General features: G+C 41.4%; 1 protein-coding gene across 2 annotated transcripts; it reads left to right on the plus strand.

Annotated features, from left to right (window-relative positions):
- The first annotated feature begins 682 nt into the window (after positions 1–682).
- Positions 683–22,451, plus strand: iffo2b (intermediate filament family orphan 2b). 2 transcript variants are annotated; one of them, XM_034533822.1, is made up of 8 exons: positions 683–1,726; positions 16,960–17,020; positions 18,362–18,457; positions 19,553–19,723; positions 20,396–20,541; positions 21,044–21,230; positions 21,342–21,440; positions 22,026–22,451. In XM_034533822.1, the coding sequence occupies exons 1-8, from the start codon at positions 1,251–1,253 to the stop codon at positions 22,257–22,259; spliced, it is 1,470 nt and encodes a 489-aa protein (XP_034389713.1). In that variant the 5' UTR covers positions 683–1,250; the 3' UTR covers positions 22,260–22,451. The 2 variants fall into 2 exon arrangements, with proteins under 2 accessions (XP_034389713.1, XP_034389714.1); XM_034533823.1 differs by having other exon boundaries at positions 21,074–21,230.
- Positions 22,452–23,491: the final 1,040 nt, after the last annotated feature.

Consider the following 23,491-nt stretch of genomic DNA (forward strand, 5'->3'; position numbering starts at 1 on the left):
AATGTAATGCTAAAATGTACATAAATAAACAACTTAATATTATTGAGTAACCCAAGGGGTTAGGGTTAGATAACGCAACAACATGCAAAGTGAGCATTACATGACACACAAATACAACGTTCTCAAAGATCCATGTAAAATTAAGACCCAAACATTATCATTATTAGAAATATGTTGCAGATTCACTACAGTTGCAAAATGTTGGCAGTCAGGAGTCTCAAGACATTTGCATGAGGAGCATCGTCAAGATTAAAAAAGAGATTAAAAAACGTTATAGGCCCCCACAGTGTAATACCAAGGCAATTTAAATGTGTCTTTGAAGTAAAAACAACACACAGAAGTGGATCAATGTACACATATATTATACCCGACAACATATAGTTATAGAAGTCACTAAAAAAGACTATCACTATCATATAGTGGGTCCTTACATATATTTTGTGTCTGTCATTGACGCTTTTTATTTGGAGAGATGATTCAGCTGTTAACTGTGGGCTCATAACAAGTTAGAAACCTAAATATATGAATAATATATGTCAAAATAAATAAATTTAAAAATATCTTATTGTTACTAGGCTACTTCATCCTATTAATTAGGCTTATGTATTTGCCCCTTAGCCAGGATGTGATCCTCTCGTCGCTGCGCGAGAGAAAAGTGGGAGGGAGGTAGGAGGGGCTGATGTCGGTCAGAGTACCGAGTTTAGCACTTTGCAACATGATCCGCGCGCACCACGGAGAGGCCGGGCTCTGCGGTCCTGCTGCTCCCTGCCATCACATGGTGAGACTGGATAGAACCATCGGGGAATGACAAAGAAAGAAGGTGGACCATCTACATCTACCAGCCGGCTATAACCGCTCAGCATCAGCAGCGACTGACAAAGCGAAAGGCAAACACAGAGATGAGGGTGACGGGAAGTCCTGCTGGTGCCTATTGCGGTCTGCGTCAAACCCCTCGCTCCTTCAGAAGATAATGCCCTCGGTGCCTCTTAAATGGACTTTCTGGGCTTCGTATTGACTTGCTGCAGTGGTCCATGTCAGTAGCTCGGGGTAAACATCCAGCAGGGACAGTGATGGCCACTCCGTCTCCAGCCTCTCAGTCACTCTCAGTATCTGCATTGTAAGGAGAAACTCGTCCTGCGGGAGTGGGCTGTTGAAGCAATATGCACAGATAAAAACGATATATTTTCTTGTTGCATAAGAACCAGATAGAGCCATATTTGGATTAACGGGTGCTGTTGTGGTTTGCCAACATGAACTCTCAGTTTTACTCCGGTTCTCCGCCCGGGCCGGTCTGCAACGTCCCGTCCGGTTCGGGCGCGGTGACCAGCGCCCTGCGAAACGACCTGGGCTCCAACATCCACGTGCTGAAAACCCTCAACCTGCGGTTCCGCTGCTTCCTCGCCAAAGTCCACGAACTGGAGAGGAGAAACAAACTGCTGGAGAGCCAGCTGCATCAAGCTCTGCTGAAAACGCAGTACCGACACCTGTACGCCCGTGAAGTGGCCGTGCAGACAGACGGTCCCGATTCGCGATTGCCTGGAACCATCTGGAGTTTCACCCACGTCCGGAGGCAAGGGGAGCGCTTTGAAACCCTGCGCGGGCCCGGGGTGTCGTGGTCGCATCCGGACGGAGTCGGGGTCCAAATAGACACCATTACCCCGGAACTGAGGGCTCTGTATAACGTGTTGGCCAAAGTCAAGCGGGAGAGGGACGAGTATAGGAAAAAGTGAGTAAAGGTTAACACGAGTGTGCATATGTTGATACTTCTTCCACAACGCTGGCATTTATGTTAGTCTTTATGCCTGGATACATCCTAATTTACTTGAGCTGACCATTGGCAGGGGTGTAGCAAGGCATTAAAGGTCCTGAAAGAATGTTGCTGTGGGCCCCCTATTTATTTATAGGCCCTTATTACCACTGCCCTCAGAGTAGCTTCACACAAATAAGAAGGAAAGTACGAATTGCAAGGTTGACCCTTTCAATATGTAACAGTTTAGTTTAGAAGGACAAGCTGTTGCTCTAATGTGGTGCTACAATAAATCAAGACATACGTATAATCAATATTGCTCTTAAAGATAATTGCTCACATTAGAGCTGAAAAGATAAGTCGACTGACAGAAAACTAACCAGAAACTATTCTGATAATCAATGTTTTGATGTTTTTTTTTTTTCCAAGTCCTTTTTTAAAACAAAAAAAGTTCTACAATGTGATGATTCACTGCTTTTCACTGTTTGAGCATCTTTGGATGATGGACTGTTGGTTGGACAAAACAGGAGACATCTCCTTGGGCTGAAGGAAGCCGTGATGCACATTTATCACACAGATTGTAACATTGTATAGACCAAATAATGAATCATAGGTTAATTAGGCTGCAGAGTCGATCAACTCTCAGAAATATATCTGAGTTGGTTGAGAGATTTATGCTGCTTCCATCTACCAATCACGACGTGACTTCGTATTTCTCAGTGTGACTTTCCGCCTCCCGAGTGGGTGTGGTTCTCCAATGTCACCAGACACTCATCTTACAGTATAGTAGGCATATGACATACATCACAGTGATGGAGTTACACTTGAGGTAGTATTTCACCTGAAGGATGTCAGAGCTGAGCTCAGCATTTCACAAAGAGGTTTATTGTGAATTGAACTGATCCTGTTTCTCACAGTCTTCTGAGGAAACGCCTTTGCATGGCTCAGTCTCCACCAATTGTTCTTCTTTACACACATTAATTGTTTTTTTTAAAGACTCACTGCCCCGTCCCCGGCTGACCCGCATCACTGCTGGCCTGCTTGGCTGGCTACTGGGGGGAGACATGCCAAGCAACCGCCTGCCTCTGTCTGTGGCCATGATTCAAGCCGAAAGGCATTTTAACGGGCCTGTCTGGCCGGTGAGGTCGGCGATGATGAAGGCCTACTTTCCTGTGAATACACTGACTCAGTGACACAGAATGTGTGTGCTCTCCCACTCCCCTGAACTGGATATCCTGTCCAGTCATTCTCTGTATCGCTAGCATGTCCTTTTTAGTGCATTTCGGCTTGAGAAGATGGACGGCAGCGACTGGGACGTCAGCCAAATTAAAAACTGCTGCAGCTGAAGTCCAACATTTTGGATCTCCTTTGGCAAATATGGGAGCTGCTGACTTTCTAAGTCATTGAAACAGCCCTCTCAGTTGCTTTTTAATTTGACTTTTAGCGAGCAAAATACAAAAAGCTCCAGCACTTTGCGCATTCACTTATGAAACCTATATTATGCCTCCATATAGTGGCTGTTGAGTTGTTGGTAGACTGGTTTTCTACATGTTTTTCATTGGGTGATACGTGTGTGTACATTTATATTAACACTCACAAGTACTGAAGGGTTAAACATGTTCTTTATATTCACTTTACTTCCTGAGAAGTGAGGAACAAGACACATTTTTAGCCTCTTGTTATTGCCCAGTAATCGTGATAATCAATCTCTTTCCCTTGCGCTCACGTTCCTTCTCTGCTCTGAGCCTAATAATTACATCATCACTGAGCTCTCGGAATTTAGACTGGGAGACGGTGAGAAAACAACTGGGTTTTCTCTCCGTCTCCCAGTCTAAATCCTCTTTACTACAGTCACGTTTCAGCATTTAATCCCCGAGCCCCTTCCTGCCATGCCTTTTCTGTTCTGTGCTCTTTGTGTTCGGCCATTCCTTCGCCCTTCACTCCACCCCTTTACAGCCCCTCCACCCCTCCGCTCCTCTCTGCACTCATACAGACTGCTTTGTAAGGCGTCCTCCATCCCGACAGAGCCCCCCTGGGCTCCCACACTGCCCCGGTGATTTATTAAAGCTCTACGAGTGTGGACACACACAAGGAGATGCATGGCCAGCGGGTCCATATCTTGTATTCATGCCACAATGTACTCAATGGTTTATTTTGGTCATTTTACAGTATGCCTCTTTCTGATCAAGAGACTTATATCTGAACCTGAGGAAAAACGGTGCGATTGGTCATTTGTTGTCGTTTTTGTACGTATTCACTTATGAAGTTCAGAGGTTGCTTGAAAAGGCTCAAATATAACAGAAAAAAAGGAAGAATATAAATAACAAATTTGAAATAACAAGAGTAAGGATGGCAAAGGGTTTCTTAAGATGAAACTCATGATATGAATAGCATTAAAGGAAAAAAATACAATAATGTAAACCATCAATATAAACAAGCATAAAAGCAACATTATTTTTATTTATTTATTTAAATGTATTTAACCAGGAAAAGCCTTATTGAGATTAAAAATCTCCTTTACAAGAGTGTCCTGGCCAAGACAGCAAAAGCACATCTAACAAATTTTCAGACATACAACATAAAACAGTGACAGACAATAAACACTTTAGTATCATACTAGTATCATTTAAGAAAAGCACCAAATATCTATTCTGTGAATCAACTTTTATTAAATGATATTTTCAGACAAAAGTTACAAATCCCTATTTGAGTACTTTTTTTCAGAATTTTATGGTATTCTTTGTAACTTCTCGATTTGTAAAAAAAAAATTACGACAAATATGCTGATTCAGATTTAATTATATCATCACAAAATATTTGAAACGTTGGAAAATGCTGTTGATTTCACTTCATATATTTCCTCAACTATCCACAGGTAATAGCAGTTTTTCAGATCAGAATACTTCCTCTCTCCAAAAAACCTTTATTGACCCTAATAATATTTTCATATCGCATACTCTCCATTATACAACATATTTTTGTTAGAGAAATGTCGTGTTCTTTCACAGCTACACTGGATGTATTTGTGGAACCTTGAAAAGTTCTTTAAACGATCTAGTGCACATTCTTAAGTCATTTATCACACACACCTACAGTGCATCTCGCTGTCTCTCACACACAAACATATAGGGCACATACACAAACATTTGTCCAAGCATGGACCGCATAAATCAGACAGCCAACTTATATGAGTTTCCACTCAGTGCCACAGTGTTGGGCTGTGGGGTCACAGACCTCTCACACTGACAAACGACCGAGCAGAGGAAAATGTGTACGGTCGATGCCAGTGTCCTCATCCACACGGTTTTATCCCTCTGTTTTGCATCGCTGTGAAATGTATCACATCGGGGTTACCGAGTCTCTGCCAATTGCCACTAGCATGCGATTGTGCAGGACACTGGCGGACATATTTGCCAGTCAACAACAAATATGTTAAGTAGGATAAGAACTGTGACTGCTACCTTTCTGTCACCAAGAAGGCAAAGTGCATATTTGTTTAGTATTTACATGACATACTGTTGGTGCAGATATACTACAGCTTTATCTATTATGCAGATGACTGCACAGACTAAAGTTTTACTGTACTAATATGCTAATAAATTTTGAAAGAGCTCTATTAATTAAGATACAGGTAATGATTTGCTTATTCCAAAGAGCACAGATCATAGGATACTATTGATAGTTTACTTGCATTTCTGGGGAATAGAGGGGCTGTGGGAGGCAGCTATGGAGATGATGATTGCATGGACAAAAGGAAAGAGATGCAGAGAGTAGAGGGATTCACATTATTATACATTTTTTAAGGTGCAATGCAGTGTTTCAGACAAACTGTAGTGCTCCAGGACACATCAGCTACATGCTCTGCCTCAGTTGAGACTGATAAGAACCAGAGATCAGTGCTGTGGCCTCTTCTAATTGGTTGTTTATTCCATCCATTAATAGAGGCCAAACAACTGTCCTGCTAGATCCCAATGTGGGCGACACAGGGCGTACAGAGAAAAGTCTTTGGGCCTCTTAGGCATGTTCTTCCTGCATTAATAATTCACGTGTAGCTGAATTTAGCTGTGTGTAGATCAATACAATGAGGATTCACCAAAGATGCTGTTCTGAGGCTTTGATCTTTCCTTCTGTGATTAAGAGATGGGAAAGGCAGAGCTCAGCATCTCTTTTGAACATAGGATTTAGAGTTGTTCGTACTAAAGAAGTGACTAATTACAGGCCGAGGGTAGACTTTGATTCCAAAGCTGAAGGCTGCATTGTTTTTTCAAATATATCAGATTTCCCCACAAAGAGCTAACATGCTGCACTGATGAGCTCTTCAGTCTCTCTGGTGCTGACCTGCATGCCTGCAAATAATCCAGGCTGTCTATTCAGGTGCAGGATTTTCTCTAAGCCGTCACCTAGTACAGAGGCTCCAAGCTTCAGCCAGCCCTGCACCATATCCTGGCACACAGCCGCCTCACTGAACTGGGCCTCTTGGTGTGGGAGACTCCCTGCTGCTGAGATACACAGAGAGAGAGAGAGAGAGCACAGTTCACTAAAACCATTGAGCTCCAGATTAGAGCCTATATTGTTTCTCTCTTTCTCCCTCTTCCTGTCTGTGTGGTGTGGTTTGCTTAAGCTCACAACATGCCTTTGCAATCTCTAGTGTTGTAGGTCATCTTTGTTATTTATACAAAGTATTCTTTTGTTGATATCATCATCATTACAAACCTGTATTGATGCAAGTGGAAACATGTAAGGATATATCTTATCCTCTGTGCCATAGACCTTCACGGTTGTCCAAGAATGTCAAGAAGCCACACTGTTGCACCGTTTGATGAACATCGGCACTGTGGTTTAGTTGGAGTGAATCACACACTCACTGCTGTTGTAAAGAGCCGCAGTTGCCAACGTGGGGCTCAACAAGGTTCAAGGAGTGGCAAGATAAATCTGAGTGGCCCCGAGGTGATTAATGAGTTAAGAGCAACAATAAACATCACATTTCTGCAACACAAAATGCACATTGTTTCTCGCTTTCCTCAAATCTTTTTTCTGATGAAATAGTAAATGAAAGTGTAGGTGTTGTTTGGCAATGAAACATCAAAATATAAAAGGCTGAGGACAAATGCACTAGAGCAGAGGTTCTCAAATGGGGGTATGTGGAGGCACTACAGGGGGTATGTGTGATTTGAAAATTACTTATTTGAAATTAGCATCCGTTAAATAATCCTTTAAAAATAGTTATTTAATAAATGTTCAATAAAATATAAGTTTAAGTTCATAAACTGAATTGTATATATTCTATATTAAATCAGACTCTGATGGCACAGTGCTGTTTATTACATCTTTTTTTTCAAATGCTTAGCACTGGTTAGGGGGTACTTAAAAAATATTTCACAGGGGGTTGATCACTGAAAAAATCATGAGCACCACTGCACTAGAGCATCAAATGAGTATTAATCCACAGCTCAAAATAGTCCCCAACAAATGCACTAATGACCTCTTTTGGAGTTTGCTAAAAAAAGTACTGTGCGCTGCTGCTTTAGTAAATTATTGAGGGTTATTTTCATTTTAAATATATACATTTTGTATATGTTTTTAAGGATTTACATCTTTCAGAAAACCAGAAGCTCCAGGTGATCCCATGATGGTGTCATGGTAACCTCTGCTTCGTCGTGTCTTTATTCTTGTGTCTGGAGCTGCTGTGCTGTGCAGCTGTGGTTGATTATTCATGGGTATCGATACACCTGAGAGCACTGGCGTGTTGCCATATTTAAAACTGCAGGAATGCACCTGTCTTTTGTAAGCACTGACTGCGAAGGGTACTGTACTGGAGGTTTGTTTGGAGGTTTGGAAAAGCGCTGCTACGCCTTGCTGCAGTTATGGCCTGAGGCAAAGCAGGAGACGTACAGTGTGATAGGTCAAGTAAATCTCACTGCTAAGTCCATAATCGTTAGACCTAATCCTTATTTACTCCTTATAATTTAACCATTCTGTTCAGACTTGTTCCATTTAAATAGCTTATGTTCCTTTTCTTAAGGCCCGGATGTGCTGACACAGCCTCCTGACTTAACAACCATTGGTTTTCAAAAGCTTATTCCACAAGAAACACTGTTTTGCCCAGCACCATAAAAACACATACACATACATCATGTCCTACATGTGCCAGATGGAGAGATTGTGTGCGAGTGTCTTGACATGCTCTTAAATCTACCTCGGTGTTCTTGAACTTACGATAGCACGATAGATCAGATGTGTCTCTCCTCGGAGCTCCTTGGAAATCTTAATGTAGTGCTTTAACCTCCTGTGGCAGAGTTTTCATTACGGCTCTTACAAGAATGTTTTCAAGGTAAAGGCACAATCTGTGAATCTATATGTAAACAAAGTTGCTATGCCAAAATCATTAACAGATATTTTTAAACGTTTTCTGCTACTGAGAGGTTTGTTTATATCACTAACAACATACAGATTGCCTATATTTCAAGTCAAAAAGTAACATTTACAGATGTGTCTTTTACTCATACTCATACTTCATTGTCTGTATCGGGTATTAGGCCTTCTTTATTGAACTTGCGAATAGCATTTATTATCCATTTTCACATCCTTCAAAGCTTTGATTTTCCTATTAATTTAAGCAGAAGAAAATATAAAAAATACTGTACAGTAAGAGTTTCAACATCTGATGTTGGTTGCTAGCTAGGTTGGCTTATTTAAAAAAAGAAAATGTGTAAGCTGAGAGACGTGTCATTCCCTAGTACCTCATTCCTGCTCCAGTAATGTCATGACATTGTATTCCTCGAGAACAGCATCATCCTTACAGCTGACAGTTTGCAGTCACATTAAACTCAACATGAAACAATTATGAATTTGGTGGGGTCGTGAATTACCGGTTGGTGTGAAGGTGTTTGTGTCGACAAGTTGTGCAGTTAAGCTTGCTTAATGGGAAATAGACAGCAAACTTTTATTTAGACTGCAGGACTCTATTATTGATTATTTTACATTTTTTTAATGACAATTTCCCAAAGTGCATTTCACATAATTTTCAGATGTCTTGTTTTGTCCAACCAGCAGTCCAGAACCCAAATATATTCAATTCATAATCATAAAAAAGAGCAAATATACAGCAAGTCTGCACATTTGAGTGTGCTGGCCCATGCAAATTTGATGACTCAAAAGAATGAATTGCCGACATGATGATGTGGTTAGATGGCTGTGGTTCTGGAGAAAAGTGTCTTGCATTGAAGCTCAATGCTGAGTGTTGTGAGTGTGTTTGAATGGTTGATGACCTGGGATAAAGACACGATATACAGTCTATTTACCGAAAACAAAAAAGCTATTCACTCTAAACATGCAGGGGATGTTCTGAAACTGGATTTGGTCTCCAGGCCGGTAGTTTCGATTCATTGAAACATAATTGTGGTCAAGAAATTAATAGAGCGGTTGCCGTTTTATAGTCACTGCTGGGGTTCATCCAACAGGTGTGTGTACCCAGAGGTACAAAAGACATTTGACTTGTGGTGATGTCTCATAGCTCCATTATGTCTCACATAATTTGACTGGACACACCCTGACTGGTGAGTATTTGTGCCAGGAAGTGAACATCTTTATCTTCTTTTCTTCTTTAATGTCACTCCCAGTGCAGCTCCACCCTGACATGGCCCGGGCATGTCGGTCGTTGTTTGCACTCTTTTCCTTGTGCACTTACAAGGACTCTCACAAATCCATGTCATTATGTCTCAACTAGAACAACCAACTTAAAGCCCCACGCATTAAGAAGGCTCGTAGGTGAAGTGTGATGTAGGTGTTTATACTTGTTCTGTACTTTGAGTCAACAGCCAGGGGTTCAGACCTATTATGATGGCACTAAAGTGTGGAATGCAATGAATAAAATCAGTGGGGGAATTAAAATAACTGATCAACAGCACAGTAGTGTGTGCTTTGTAGGATGTGGAGTGGGGTCGGTTTGCAGTGATGACTGCAGGGAAAACTGATTTTCTGTCACAACGCTTTGTCACCACCCCACCTGCAACCGCCGCAGACGACATTAATAAACAATGGATGAATTCCCGTTCCTACTTGTAAATGCAGTTTTTCTTTGCGAGAAAACAAAGCAAACAAATATTATCAATAATAAATTGAACGAGTCACACATTTTTTATTAAAACTCATTTTCCTGGAGTCCTTCTTAGTTAGTAAGAAACCCTTTTAGACAGAAAGCCTTTTGACTTTTTCTACCAGCAAAGACATTTAACTGTCATATATTATAAACCTTAACAAACCATTACGTTTGGCTTGATTTCACATACAGGCAACACCTTTGCACGTTTTCACACATACTTATCAGTAATTATTGCCATTATAAACACTTAAATATGTTCCTTTGAAAGCAATTATCCTTGTTTTTCAGGTTGAACTTTTGAAACTAGTGTTGATTACATAAACATCCCTCAGGCCAGAACAAAGAGGCATAGGACAGGCTTTGGGACTTAATTAGATATTTTTTTCTCTTAATGTTGTCTTGTGATGCAGATAGTCCACGTTTAGTTTAGTCTGTCTGAACTTGTTTCTCAGAGCTCCTGCAGTTTAGAAACGTTGTTCCATCTGGCAAGGATTTACAGTAGATTTCATACGAAATAATGACTCTGTTAATGATGCATGAAGATGCCCTGATAGAAATGAAGCTTGTAGAAACTTCACCCCCGAGTGCACACAAACACACTGCTGGTGCAATAACTTTAATTGAGAGACAGAAGTCTGGTTTAAGTATTTCATAAGTGCGGAACAACTGATAGTGCTGTTGAAAAAATTTATCAGCTTGCCAAAAAGTAATGAAATGCGCCACTTAGTTGGCCTAAAAACATTACACATATTCATTAAAATAATTGCAATAATAAGAGAAAATGTAATTATTTGTCAATCAAAGTCATGAGAGGAAAACAACTTGCATTTGCTGTGTAGTAATAGTTAGCAGTTTATATAATAATGCAAGTTAATGTAATCCAGTAACTTTGCATTACCATTTGTGTAGCAGTCCACATCTGCTTACATTAAAAACAGAAGGCAACACATATATCAGTGTGTATATATATATATATATATATATATATATATATATATATATATATATATATATATATATATATATATATATATATATATATATGTGTTGTATATGTATTGTACTGTATTGCATTTCACATAAAAAATATCTAACAGCATATCTAGCAGTTGTTACATTTCTTTTCCCATTTTAACAACTTGATCCATTCAGTGGAAACACACATGCAGCTTCAGTACAGTTTTGTTGAACATGTTCATTAACATAGATAACCTTGTGTTCATACACCAGACTCTCTAATATGATTAGACTTACTGCATTGATGAGTTGATTTTATTGCTGGTAAAGCAAAAAGGAAATTAGTTTGTTGAGGTCATTGTGCACACAAGACAAACAGGACCAAATTCAACACATCATACACACAAATAAGTTATACTAAGAGTACAAAATGATACAACAAAATATGCAGGAATTTATATGTGCCAACAGTTTGTCATTCACAAGTTGAATGACCTCGAGGAATATTTTTCCCAGATTTGAATCAAAGCGTGAGTGTTTCCTCCCTGAAGGAACTGTCTCATAAAGGGAGGATACTCTGTAAGAGATGTCTCGAACAACTTTCAAAGCCTTTTGTTTTAAAGGAAAGATGTGTAGATGATAAAGAGAGATTTGAGGAAATGACCAGTTATCTAGTTCTCACTGTCGTCACATTTCACAACCAGAAGGTCTGAATTTAATCTTTAACCATTTATGATACTTCCGTTCATTTCAGCCCACTTCCAGTATGTCATAACTGGGATTTTTTTGTTTTAACAGCCAATTGTTTTGACCAAATCTTTCTGTTAACTTAAATATACTGTATTTTTAAAAGTACCACTTTGTTAATCCCCTGACTTTTCCTCTAGCACTACCATGAAGTTGACTTTTAAAAAAAAGAAAGTATTGCAAAATCTTAACAACTATTGCATCGATTGTCATAAAAGTCGGTACACCCTCATTTCACCTAGTTGTGTCATCATGAGGTCACAATTTGTGTTTGTCTAATTCTTTGTTTTATGACATGAAACACCAGTTGCTGAACTTCAGCTGTACAGTATACCTGCTAAACATGAACAGGCCAGTCTTATCAACAGGGACATGTTAGCATGCTGACATTAGCATTTAGCTCACAGCTGCTAGCATGTCAAAATGTTATTTAAATCAACTTTTATTGTCACACATGAACACAAGACAGCGCACATTGAACCCAACCTAGTATTATGAAAACTTGGCAGCCGCTACAGAGCGCCTGGGGAACAGTTTTGGGTTTGGTGCCTTGCTCTAGGGAGCCTCGGCAGAATCCAGGAGGCCAACTGGTCTACTTGGTCCATGCAACCCTCCATTTACCAAGCACCCAGGGACTGAGCTGTTGCTGCCTGTGTCTTGATTGTGCTGCTACCAGACCTGTAACATACACATGCTTCAATGTAATCATGATACATTAAGAAATGTAAAAAAAAGAATATTCTCACCTATAACATTTTGTATCCATTCCTAGGCTACGTCCTTCAGAAGTAGTATGTAAAGATATATGTAAATATATCTGAAATGCTTTTGTAAACCATGACGTTACAGATCATTTAAAATCTCTCCTCTAACAAGATTTAGAGGAATCAATTGACCAATCCCAAATAGTGTCCCCTATGTTAGCTACTCTCACAATTTACTCGCTCCCAAAGGGCCGGGGATAATGGTGGCTTGGGATTGTGTCTGTGGTCACTTAGCAACACCGACATTCCTCTTGTTCGGCCTGGTGGTGTCTGTGTCCTGTCTGGGTTGGCAGGGCTATATTTAAGTCATGGCCATGCCCATAGAACATAAAGCAGAGGAAGCATCCGACAGTGAGCGATGATCTCTGTGCACAGTTTACATAATTTAGAGAGCCAGGGATTAATCTGCATTCACTTCCGATGGCTTGGTTTCCATGGACACAAGATGGCTTGAGAAAATGGGGTGATAGAGTATGCATGTGTGTGTGTGTCTGGTTGTGTTGTCGATATGGATGAGGTCAGGGAGGGAGGTTGAGCAGAGCAAGGAAATGAGCTTTGACATTGGTGCGTTGTCTCGTCAGCAGAGACCCTCGAGCACCCGGACGGTGGGCTCCTGAGCTGTCCTGTGGGCCCGATCCATTTCACATTGCTGCACCATTAGCATGCCACACATGTGTCTCTGTGTCATCTAGGGAGGCTATAGCTTACAGAGCATCATGACATTCAATCGATGACCTACTATAGTCACACCTCCCCCTTTTCTCTCTCTCAGGAGCGGCTTACTATTTCACATCTCTGTGCCACAAATGCTTCTTCCCATCACGCTCCTCCTATCCGTCCAAGATTATAGGAAGAATCGGTCCTGAGAGTAATATATGGCCCTGGCTTGTCCGCTGTATAATTGCAAATAGATGGTGGAGGGATGCTGGTGTCATGGTGAAGACATTATATAGGCACCTATAGGGATCCATGGGAGGAATCACATGCTTCTGGACTTTCAGATGTGATATGTCAAAGCTGTCAGAGGCATCGTTTCATACGGGCAGCTGAGCTGAATGGGTGTTTGTCCTGCATGTAGCCAGATGTATTGATCCTTTAATCTGTTATCATATAGCACTTCCTGTTTCACCATTGTCTGCCCTCATGAGAATGAATTGTAATGGCCCTATTCAAATCTCTTCATAGTTTTTCGACTTAGATTCTATTTTACAGAGCTCGCTTCAGAAAAGGCACATTACGATTAGTGACTAAAAAAGTAAGTTTTTGGAGTTTATAATTTGATGTCTGGAAACTGAGAGTTTTCCCTGAGTGAGTATCACTCTCCAGTACATTACATAGTTTTAACAGGGTGTTGTCTGACTTATGAGCTATGGAGGCTTTGTGGAATATTACACAACCACACCTCAATGTTTTCCCTGTGCTCCTTTTGTTATGTAGCCTACTGCATATTCCAGGCTCCTTTGGTATTTAACGCCTGTTGCACAACACATCTTTGGAATGTGTAAGGCAGATACAACTTTTGATTGTTAAAATAATAACTAATCATTTGATAGTCACCTCAAAGACATTTTTTTTTTAAATTTCAGTTCTGGAAGAGATAAATCAGCCTTTTAGATCAAACCATTATGGGGACCATAAAAATATGGCGTTAAAAAGGATCAAGCGCAGGAACATTAGAGTAACAGATTTGGATGTGCGCATGTCGTGTCTTCCCGCACAGTGATGAGAAAACAACAAGGCGGCTTACGTGCGAACTCTCAGACATACCACACAAGGCAGGGAGTGTTAATTGGCAGGCGCTGCCAGAATATGCTCTTGTATGCTGTAAAATACAACAATCATATGAGAAAATGTTTGACGTGAGACATGTTCTCCTGCAGTGATGCACCACAGTATCTCCCTAAATCACAGAGTTGAAATGGGAATTTTTTATTAATTTAATTTGAACAATTCCTTTAATTCTACCACTGATGAAAACCTTTACATTTCCAGTATTACAAACTGGGTGTTTGGGGCAACACTTTCAGGAGAAATCACAAACGGCGTACATCGTTTGTACCTCTGGGAGACGAGATCCAGCTCCACATCTGCATCCATACATGGCACCAAATTGAACAAGAGTAGTTAATCACACATTAGTTTAAGAATGACTGGTTTAAGAATTGTATTAAAGCATATCTTTATGTAGCTTTTGAGAAAATAATTCAATTGTGGCTTTGCTTACAATCTATTTTTGTTTATTTTTGACCCATTCAATTTATTGCAGCAATTTAAGTTGGCTTTGCAGGATGCACTACCGCATCTTTAACACCGCACAGTTAGCGAGATTACAGAGGATGGTTCTGGTGGTAAACAGATGTCTATGAGTTCACACCTTCCCTCTGTCTTTGTCCTTGTAAGGAGACTCTGGGTGTCACGCCAAAGGTCCAGGAAAACCAGAACCACAGGCAGACAGGCCTGATAGAATACTTGTGCCATGTGGTCGTGTCACCTTTGTTTGGATGAGCCATTTGTATCTGGATGCTTGAAAACAGTCCATGGTTTTCCATTAGACTGGTATGGAGTGCTGAATTGTAGCTGCTCCAAATAATATGGAAGCGGTTGCTGCTCAGTTCTGTCAATGACTCCATTACCTTTGATAGACGACATAAACGGCCGTGACACATTGTTGACACAGGGAGGCTTTCCCTCCATCAGTAGGCCGATTTAATCTTGTTGTCCAGTTATCAGCCTCCTGTATTGAAGGAAAGGGTGTGGTGGTTTCTTCAGGAAGTGACAACACAAGTGATGCAGATGCTGTGAAAGACCGATTTGTGTCTGCGGAGGATGTGATGCAGTTGTGAACCCCAACAACCTTAGCCAGAGTCCTGCGGCAGACAGGCGCCGTGTTGTGGCCACAGTAAAGCAGCTCTGCCAGCATTTTTAGAACAAGGCTTCAATCCCAGTGTGAGACGGCCCGCCCTGCCAAGGAATACTTCTCCCTAATTAGACAGAGTACATTCAGTGGGTCCTGAATGGAAACAAGGCTGTGTGCTGTTGAGAAAGTAAATATCTAGTGACGCATGTTGTGATTCTGAAGTGACTCCTGGCTGTATTTGTGATCCTCCGTGATAAAGATGACCGTGATGTCCCAGAATGCAGTAGTGGTCATCAGAGTTCAGCTTTCTCCATCACAGTAAACATATATGGTCAGGCATGCGCTGCTTACAGTACAGTACAAAACGTCCCACACACACACACACACACAGACAGAACCCCCTTCTCATTTCATCTTCCACTGTCATCGTCCATGTGGCGCACAGTGGCTCATCCTCACATGGGTGTCTGACATTGTGCGGTTACTTCATAATACTGATGGAGTTCCTTATCCATTCTCAAACTCTCTTTTGGGAGAGCGTCCGTGACTCAGCATGCCTTCTGTCTCATATCCAAGTGAACAGGATGATTGTGTATTAGGAGGAGCACGTTGAACTGACTGATGCAGAGCGGTCTGTGCCTTTGCGTACAGTACGTACCGTATCGCAAGGCAAATAAAGAGGCTCCTAATTTAGTTTTGACATAGCTGCCATGGCGCAGAGGAGTGATATGAACTGTCGGGAGAGAAGGGAAAGAGGGCCGATGTTGCTAATAATAGCCTGCAGCATATTGGGGGTCTGGCACTTTAATTTTAGGCATGCTAGCTGTATGGCTGTGGGGATGGTTTGCTGGTTGCCGGTTGGTTGGTTCACCACTTTCATCTCAACAACTATTGGATTGATTGACGCCATGACACCTGGTTCACACATTTGTGTCCCCTTTCATGAATGTGTGGACCAAATGTCACACGTTCCCTTCTGTGATCCTTTGACATTCATTGCCAGCATGCATGCTAAAACATTAAACGATATGGTGAACATAGTACACATTAATAAACATCCTCAGCATTTTAGCCTAGTCATTGTGACAATAGCGCAAAGCACTGCTGTGCTGAAGTACAGCCTCACAGAGTAGTAGTATGGCTGTAGACTCGTGGTTCATCCTATTGCTTGCGAATTGATTAAACCAATAATGTGAGCTGCTTGTTTTAATGTGACTTACTGTACCTGACCAACTGGCAACTATGATGTGCTCCATAATTCAATGTACTTGACACTCAGAAAATATTTGAATTACTCTGAATGGGTTTTGCACAAGGGTCGGTAGCTCTGTCAATGGCATAACTAAAGATTCATTTCAGAATTTGCTTTGAATTGTCATCTTATAACTCACTCCTGAGACTTCATGAGGAAAGAAGCAGTCAGCATCAAGGTATTCAGGCTGCAGCAGAGATACTTCACCCTTTTTTGGGTGTGTTAAACCTCTACTGTCACTCAAAGGTTCACACACTATTATCATGAGCAATGTTGTATTTGGAGAAGGATGGGACTCCATTCTCTCCATAGTTGTTATTGAGTCAATGGGATTACGAAGATGACTGCACAAAGAAGGAAGTAGACAAAAGATTGAAAATAGGGGGGAAAGTGGGTGTGAACCCACACTGTCAAGGGCATTTTGTAATCAGAGACGGGAGCATTATCCCCACAAAAGTGCCATTAACCTGTCTAGTGGTCCTCGGGGGACCGGGACCAGCAGTAACTGACCCACCTCTGTGCTCTGTGTTGCAGATGGGAGGAGGAGCTGTCCAAGCGAGAGCAGCTGGAGTCCACCGTGGAATCCATGCAGCAGGTTGGGAAACATAAAGAATAGAATACAATCCACTAACATGCACAGCTGTTTGAAGTCTTGCCAAAGCCCATTTACCTCATGCAGACAAGGAGCACAAATACCATCGAAGGATAAAGCGTATGCATACATACATTTTCTAAACTGCAACTACAGTACAAGCATAAACATTTACGTACAGCTGTGTTTGTATTATGTGGGCACTCAGCAGATCTTGACGAGAAGCAGCAGGAGGATATGTGTCAGATTAGAACAACTATATTACAAACCCATCAGGAGGAGTCTGTTGGCCTAGATATAGATGTACACATCCAAATATCACCAGTCGACCATTATGTTTCTGATAGTAGCAGGAAATAGATGTAGAGGCCAAATCAAGTTAGAGTGTCACACCTTGAAGCTGTATCACAAAACATACACCGCCCCAGCTAATGCGAGTACCTCATCTGGTCGGCATCTTTCCGTCTGTTTTTGTGAAAATCAATCAGTGACAGCGTTTATCTTGGATTCTGGGTCAGCAACAGAGGTGGAGTGCCATCCCATGGGGGCTTTAACCTTTTAGAGCACACAGGCAGTGTGTGTATGGGGGAGCTGGAAATCTGTTCAGAGATAGGGAATTCATTGCAAACAGACATTTATTGTTCAGGGCTCAGAGCCAAAGGACTGTTACCATGTGCTGACAAATAGTGGCACTCCTTGAATGACAGAATAACAAGTTTACAAGTGAATTTAATGTGAAAGTATGTGAATACAGGATTTTATTTTGCAAGCTCCCTAAGGAAAGAAAAGTTAAAACAAAAGTTACAGAGGTCGGACAGAGCACGGCAATCTGCTTCCTCCTGTTCCAACGTTATGCTAAACTATTTCATATTGTAGGTTTCATGTTTACTGTAGAACTATTCTGTCGTATTCTCTAGTCCCTTATTCACCTCTGCGTGCGACCTTCTTATGTTCAGTTAACACACGTGCAAGGATTCTACACGGTTCCCTCCCCTTACATACCAAACACCATCAGTATCACTAAACACTTTCAAGGCTCATATTTGCTTTATCTCAATTACGTGAATATAAAAAAGGAAGGTAAACTATGACCTCTGGGTACTGATCATGAAAAGCTAAACATTAACCAATATGAACATGGAATAGTATAAAGGCTGTATTTGATTAAAAGGGCTTTATCTAAATGTAAGTCCTTTATCTACCCGAACGCCTGCTATTAATGTTTTATATAAAGACGTATTGAGTTCTTAAACTTTATTTGAAAGTGCATTGTGGTTAAGCGTAGTCTCTGTGTTTACTTGCTATGTGTCTTATTGTAATTCCTTCACCGTGGCGTCCTCTCAGAGCGCCGAGGAGTCGACCGAGGTCCAGGATGAGCTGAGCGAGAAGGTGGACAGACTGAAGGCTGAACTGGTTGTCTTCAAGAGTCTGATGAGTGATGTAAGTATTTGTTCAGTGCCAGAGTGACATGTCTGACAGAGCTTTCACATCATGTGCTTCGTTACCTCCCGTATACTCAAAGCAATCATGCGAAGCGTTCCGACAGCAGGGTTTGAAGGACGTGCATTATTGTTTTCCTTCACATTGCTAAGCGTCATTCTCAGGCCATTCATACAGGTCTTCATACAACTAAACACACACCCTTCCTGCCTTCCTTATTTGAGAAGAACAAATAATCCCGGTAAACCTCCAAGACAAGCGTTCATTGAGAAAAGCTCAAATAGCAGCTGTAGATCAAGAGCACTTCCTGTTCGTGTAGCTGTGTGTTGTTCTCTGGGAGGTCTGCTCAAGAGTGATATACAGTTATAATATACTGCAGTGGGCCCAGTCACAGCTAGTGCTTGCTCACGGATAAAACAAGTCGGATGTTGTTGTTTTTTTGGTAAAGCTTTGTTGTTTATCATGCTTCTCTTATCTTTTGGAATCTGACCATTGTAGATTTTTCATAGTATTTTCTGTGCTTGACTTGACCCCTCATGTGTGAATCCAGAGGCGGGTAAGTGGCTCTCTTAGGTTAGACTTGTTGTGTTATGTGCTCTAGTTGTCGTGACCCTCTTCTCACTGCTACCACCAACATATCTGTGACCTATTTATGTGATGTTGTTGTCACTAGTGTGCTAGATAGGCAGTGAATTACAGATTGCCCAATATATCTCACAAGATCAGAATTTAACAAAATGGCCATAATAAAGTTCTGAACAAAATTAAAATAACAAAATTACAAACAGTAAATTACAAACAGTAACATAAATCTTAAAAGAGGTCAATATGGCAAGAACGGTGACACCCATTAATGGAAGTCAAAGTCACCATTCAAAGTGCAAAAGACCACCTGGCATGGAGATGATTTTTACCAACACTGACTGAAATTTACCAACTGAAGTCAAACTTAGTAGAACTTAAGGACTGCCATTAACTGCTCATCAGCTGATGGCAGTCTACTTAAGTTCTTCACCTGCCACAGTGAATCAACTTCAGGTACTGTATGTGTCACCGTGTGAGAAGGACTTCAAAAAATCCTCCTTACCCATCCAGCAAATGTCTGACCTGGACACCAAGATCCAGGAGAAAGCCAGGCGGGTGGATATGGACATCTGCCGGCGGATCGACATCACGGCCAAACTGTGCGATGTGGCTCAGCAACGCAACTCAGAGGACATGTCAAAGATGTTCACCATCGGTCCGGCTCGGTCTGTCCCAGAGAAGGTGGGTACCCATATTGCTGTTTCACTGTTTGACAGTAATCGGAGAAAAAAATATGAGTTCTTCTGTGAAAGAAACAGTCAGCACTATCTCAATGAAATCAGAGCTGCCAGTGGCTGAATGTGAGTGGTGACGGTTTCATGTACTCAATGACCCGCCTAGAAGGTGCAGGAATGTATGCCTGCATGTTTGCAAACACACAAACAAACTAACAAACAAACATATAAACACACAGAATACTTACAGTAGTAGCTCTTACATATGCACGCGCACACACATATACACACACGCACACACACACACACACACACACACACACAAAAGTGAAATGCTGAAGTGGTAACTCTTCCAGCACACAAGGTTATCACATTGCGTCGACAGTTTAAATCCACTGGTTGGGGACTTCTCTTGTGTTATGTGTTGTTATGCATTAAGTCCATACTTTCAATGCTACTTCTTATGTTTACAGTATTTATAAAGGTGGCATAAAGTATCTCATCTGTGGGCGGATTCATGAAGCAGGCAGAAAGTGGAATAGCACCAAGCATTCAGAAAAATACTTCCACAGCACATATTTATTATGATACACTATGTTTTTTTTATAAACCATATAAAGGTTTTCCCTGGATCCACAAGCAGCAGGTTTATATTATTTTGTGTGCGTGTGTTTCGCAGGGCGCCATGGCCTGTTGCAGGAGAAAAGAGCGTAAAGTCGCGTCCGATGAGGACAGTTCAGAGATGGATGTCGAGCCCAGCCCCTCAGAGGACGTCCCCGGTTCACTCAACATCACGGACGAGATGAAACGCATGCTCAACCAGCTGTAAGCGGCTCTTAGACATACACACATATCAGAATATGGTTCTCTCTGCTTTGAATGAGCCTAAATATCATCGGCAGGTGAGATGTTTCAATGGAATCACACTGTGTGTTCCTTCATCTCCCTCTAGTGCTGATATGAAAGTATTGCAACTGACACACAGTACGCCTTCAAAACTAAGCAGATATAAATACGTATGGCGTTAACTTGCTTTCTTAAAGTGTCAGTAGTTATTTTGGGTGCTCTCTATTGTTTTTTACTCTCACAGTTATTGGTCATTTTGGAATAGCCTATTTAATAATCCCTTACCCATGAAATAATTTTCAGTGACTGCTCTTGTTTTCCATAAACTCTTCCTTCCAACCGTTTGTCTTCCTCATAAAACCCATCGTCCTCTTTGCTTGTGACCTTTGTTGAATCTGGCGCTCTGTTATACGTGTTCTTCCTCTCCTCTCCTCTCCTCCTCTCCTGTTCCTTTCCGTTCCCTGTCCTTGTCCCTACGCAGACATTGCTCAGATAACTCCTTTGTTGCCAGGCGCGAGACGTTTGAAATTGACGACGACTGTGACAGTCTGACGTGGGAGGAAAATGAGGAGAGTCTGTTGCTGTGGGAGGACTTTGCAAACTACAACTTACCGTGCGCCATCACAGCCGCCTGCCCCACCGATGGTAGTGGTGGAGCCACAGACCCAGTGAGTCCTGTCTGCATTTATGGTCCTTTAGCAAAGTGTATGGTTGTAACTCTATTAAACTATTTACTCATGCATGATGAATGAGACTTCTCTGTGTCTGTGCTATCTAAGGACTCCCAGGATGGAAGTCTTGGCAGCCTCATTGATGAAACAGAGACACTATTTAAGACCAGAGAGCAGGATTACCAGGAGACCATCGGCCAGATCGAGGTAGACAATGTAGCACAAAGCCAGATTAAAGCAAACCAAAAACATAAACGATAAGGAACATTAGCCGTGATTGATGGACCTTTTTCTCCCACAATGCTATGCACAATGGTAATGGACGAGGTACACACAGCTGGGCAAACAAATAAACTGTCGGTGATGATGAAACAGCTCTAAAGAAATATTTGAAAACATTTGGGAAAACCTTTTGATGACCATTTGTTAATTAAGTTTATTGGCAGTTTTATTGACAACCGACATATTGTATAATTTCCTGTTAGTTTCAATTGGTAAAGTATGTTGATATTTTTGTACACTAACTGCTAAAACATGGAGTATGGATCTGGGATAAAGCGGTGCAGGAAATAATCCATATTTTCATAAATTTCTCCTAAACATGTTGAACCAATTCCACTACTATATTTCTTATATTATTTTGAGATATTATGGTGTTTCAGGGGAGTGTACATTTAAAATTTGAATAAAGCCACTTAGGGCCTGGCTTCAGTCAGTCCTCCTCTCCACAACACTCATTTTGGCCCATTCTCTTCCATCCTCACTCTGCGTAATCCATTTCCCTTCTCCTAGGATGAATTGGCCACAGCAAAGAGTGACATGAACCGACATCTGCACGAGTACATGGATATGTGCAGCATGAAAAGAGGCCTGGACGTGCAGATGGAGACCTGTCGGCGGATGATCAAAGGCGGCAGGAACTCTCCCTCTGTCAGCTCTGCGGCCAGCAGCGACTCAGGGAACACAGACGAGATCCAGGACGAGATCCTGGACAAGGACGCAGAGGCTGAGGGCCCCGTTAGTTGATGGCCGCACAGCCGTCCGTAGTCCCACCTGTTCCCAAACGCCCTTCGTCTTCACAGGGGTCAAATGTGTATAGAGCTCCCACCCTGCTAGAGAGCTGGAGCAACCTAAATCTGGGCCTGTTTAAGTTCTGATGGTCATGCTCACTGTTGCAGGACCCTGAACTGGTGCTTTTATACTATTTCTTTTGTTAGAAAGTGGTGGGGGTTGGGGGTGGGGGTGGGGGTCTTTGCTTCACAAAGAGAGTGGGTGCAAATAGAGTCCAAGCTATGCTCTCTTCCTCACTGCTGCCTCGCTGGATCCTTGTCCACAGCTTCACAGAAAATACATCTCTAATATTTTAACACCGGCTAAGAAGTATTTTGTACACATTCTTACCCTACTCATGTCCTTTTATTCTAAAGGAAATTAAATTAAAATAGTACATATTGTGCTCCACCAAATAGAATTCATAAGATTAATTCATCCAGCTTTACATGTACTTGTTATACTTAATTTAGATTGTAAGAACGTATGTGCACCGAAATTGGATCAGAATTTTGTTTTTGTTTTGCAGTCCAAATTAAACTGTCGGGGGGTTTAAGTGTCTCCTGCCAAGGGGACAACACAAGGAGTGAAGACAAATGGTGTTGGAGTTCTGGTGGTTTCTGAGGGAACTCTGCAGACTTGCCAAAGTGGACAGAGGAAAGGAGCACAGCCTTTTGATGCATCAGTGCACTACTGAAGTTCTATGCAATTTAGCTGGCCTTATTTTTGGACTTCACCCTTCCTTGTTTCTCTTCCAACCAATACGATTATCCTTTTCAGCAAAGCAAGTGTTTTCTATGTATCATTTTCAGAACTCTTTTTGTGTGTGTGTTTGAGTGTGAAATAATCTTAGTTTGGGACGTTCTTTTTTTTTCATGGACATCAACATTAAAAACTGGAACAGTGCCCCCTCAACAAAAGACTGCTATCTTCATTTATTACTTGCTACTGAAACAGACGGTGCATTGTTCTGATTCTGATGTACTTTACTGAGGAAACATTGTTATCGTCTTGTGCAGACTATTTTGCACATTGTGCAGATTATTTTGCATCATCAAACACATGTGATTTTAAATTGCTGAAATCCAGTATTTTTGTGAAAGAAATCAAAGTAAAGTTATCAAAGCCAAACAATGCCCTCCAACGTCTTAAGAAAAACCAAAGGATGCATTTTTGAAAAGTTTCCCTTTCACATCTTCATGGATGAC

This window comes from Cyclopterus lumpus, chromosome 5 (assembly GCF_009769545.1).
Source record: "Cyclopterus lumpus isolate fCycLum1 chromosome 5, fCycLum1.pri, whole genome shotgun sequence".
Lineage (NCBI taxonomy): Eukaryota > Metazoa > Chordata > Actinopteri > Perciformes > Cyclopteridae > Cyclopterus > Cyclopterus lumpus.

Bases quoted from the DNA above. Each gene is read 5' to 3' on its own strand.
- iffo2b (XM_034533822.1), top strand. From the start codon at position 1,251: ATGAACTCTCAGTTTTACTCCGGTTCTCCGCCCGGGCCGGTCTGCAAC. The intron at 17,021-18,361 runs GTTGGGAAACAT...GCGTCCTCTCAG, and splicing joins CCGTGGAATCCATGCAGCAG to AGCGCCGAGGAGTCGACCGA. The intron at 21,231-21,341 runs GTGAGTCCTGTC...GTGCTATCTAAG, and splicing joins GTGGTGGAGCCACAGACCCA to GACTCCCAGGATGGAAGTCT.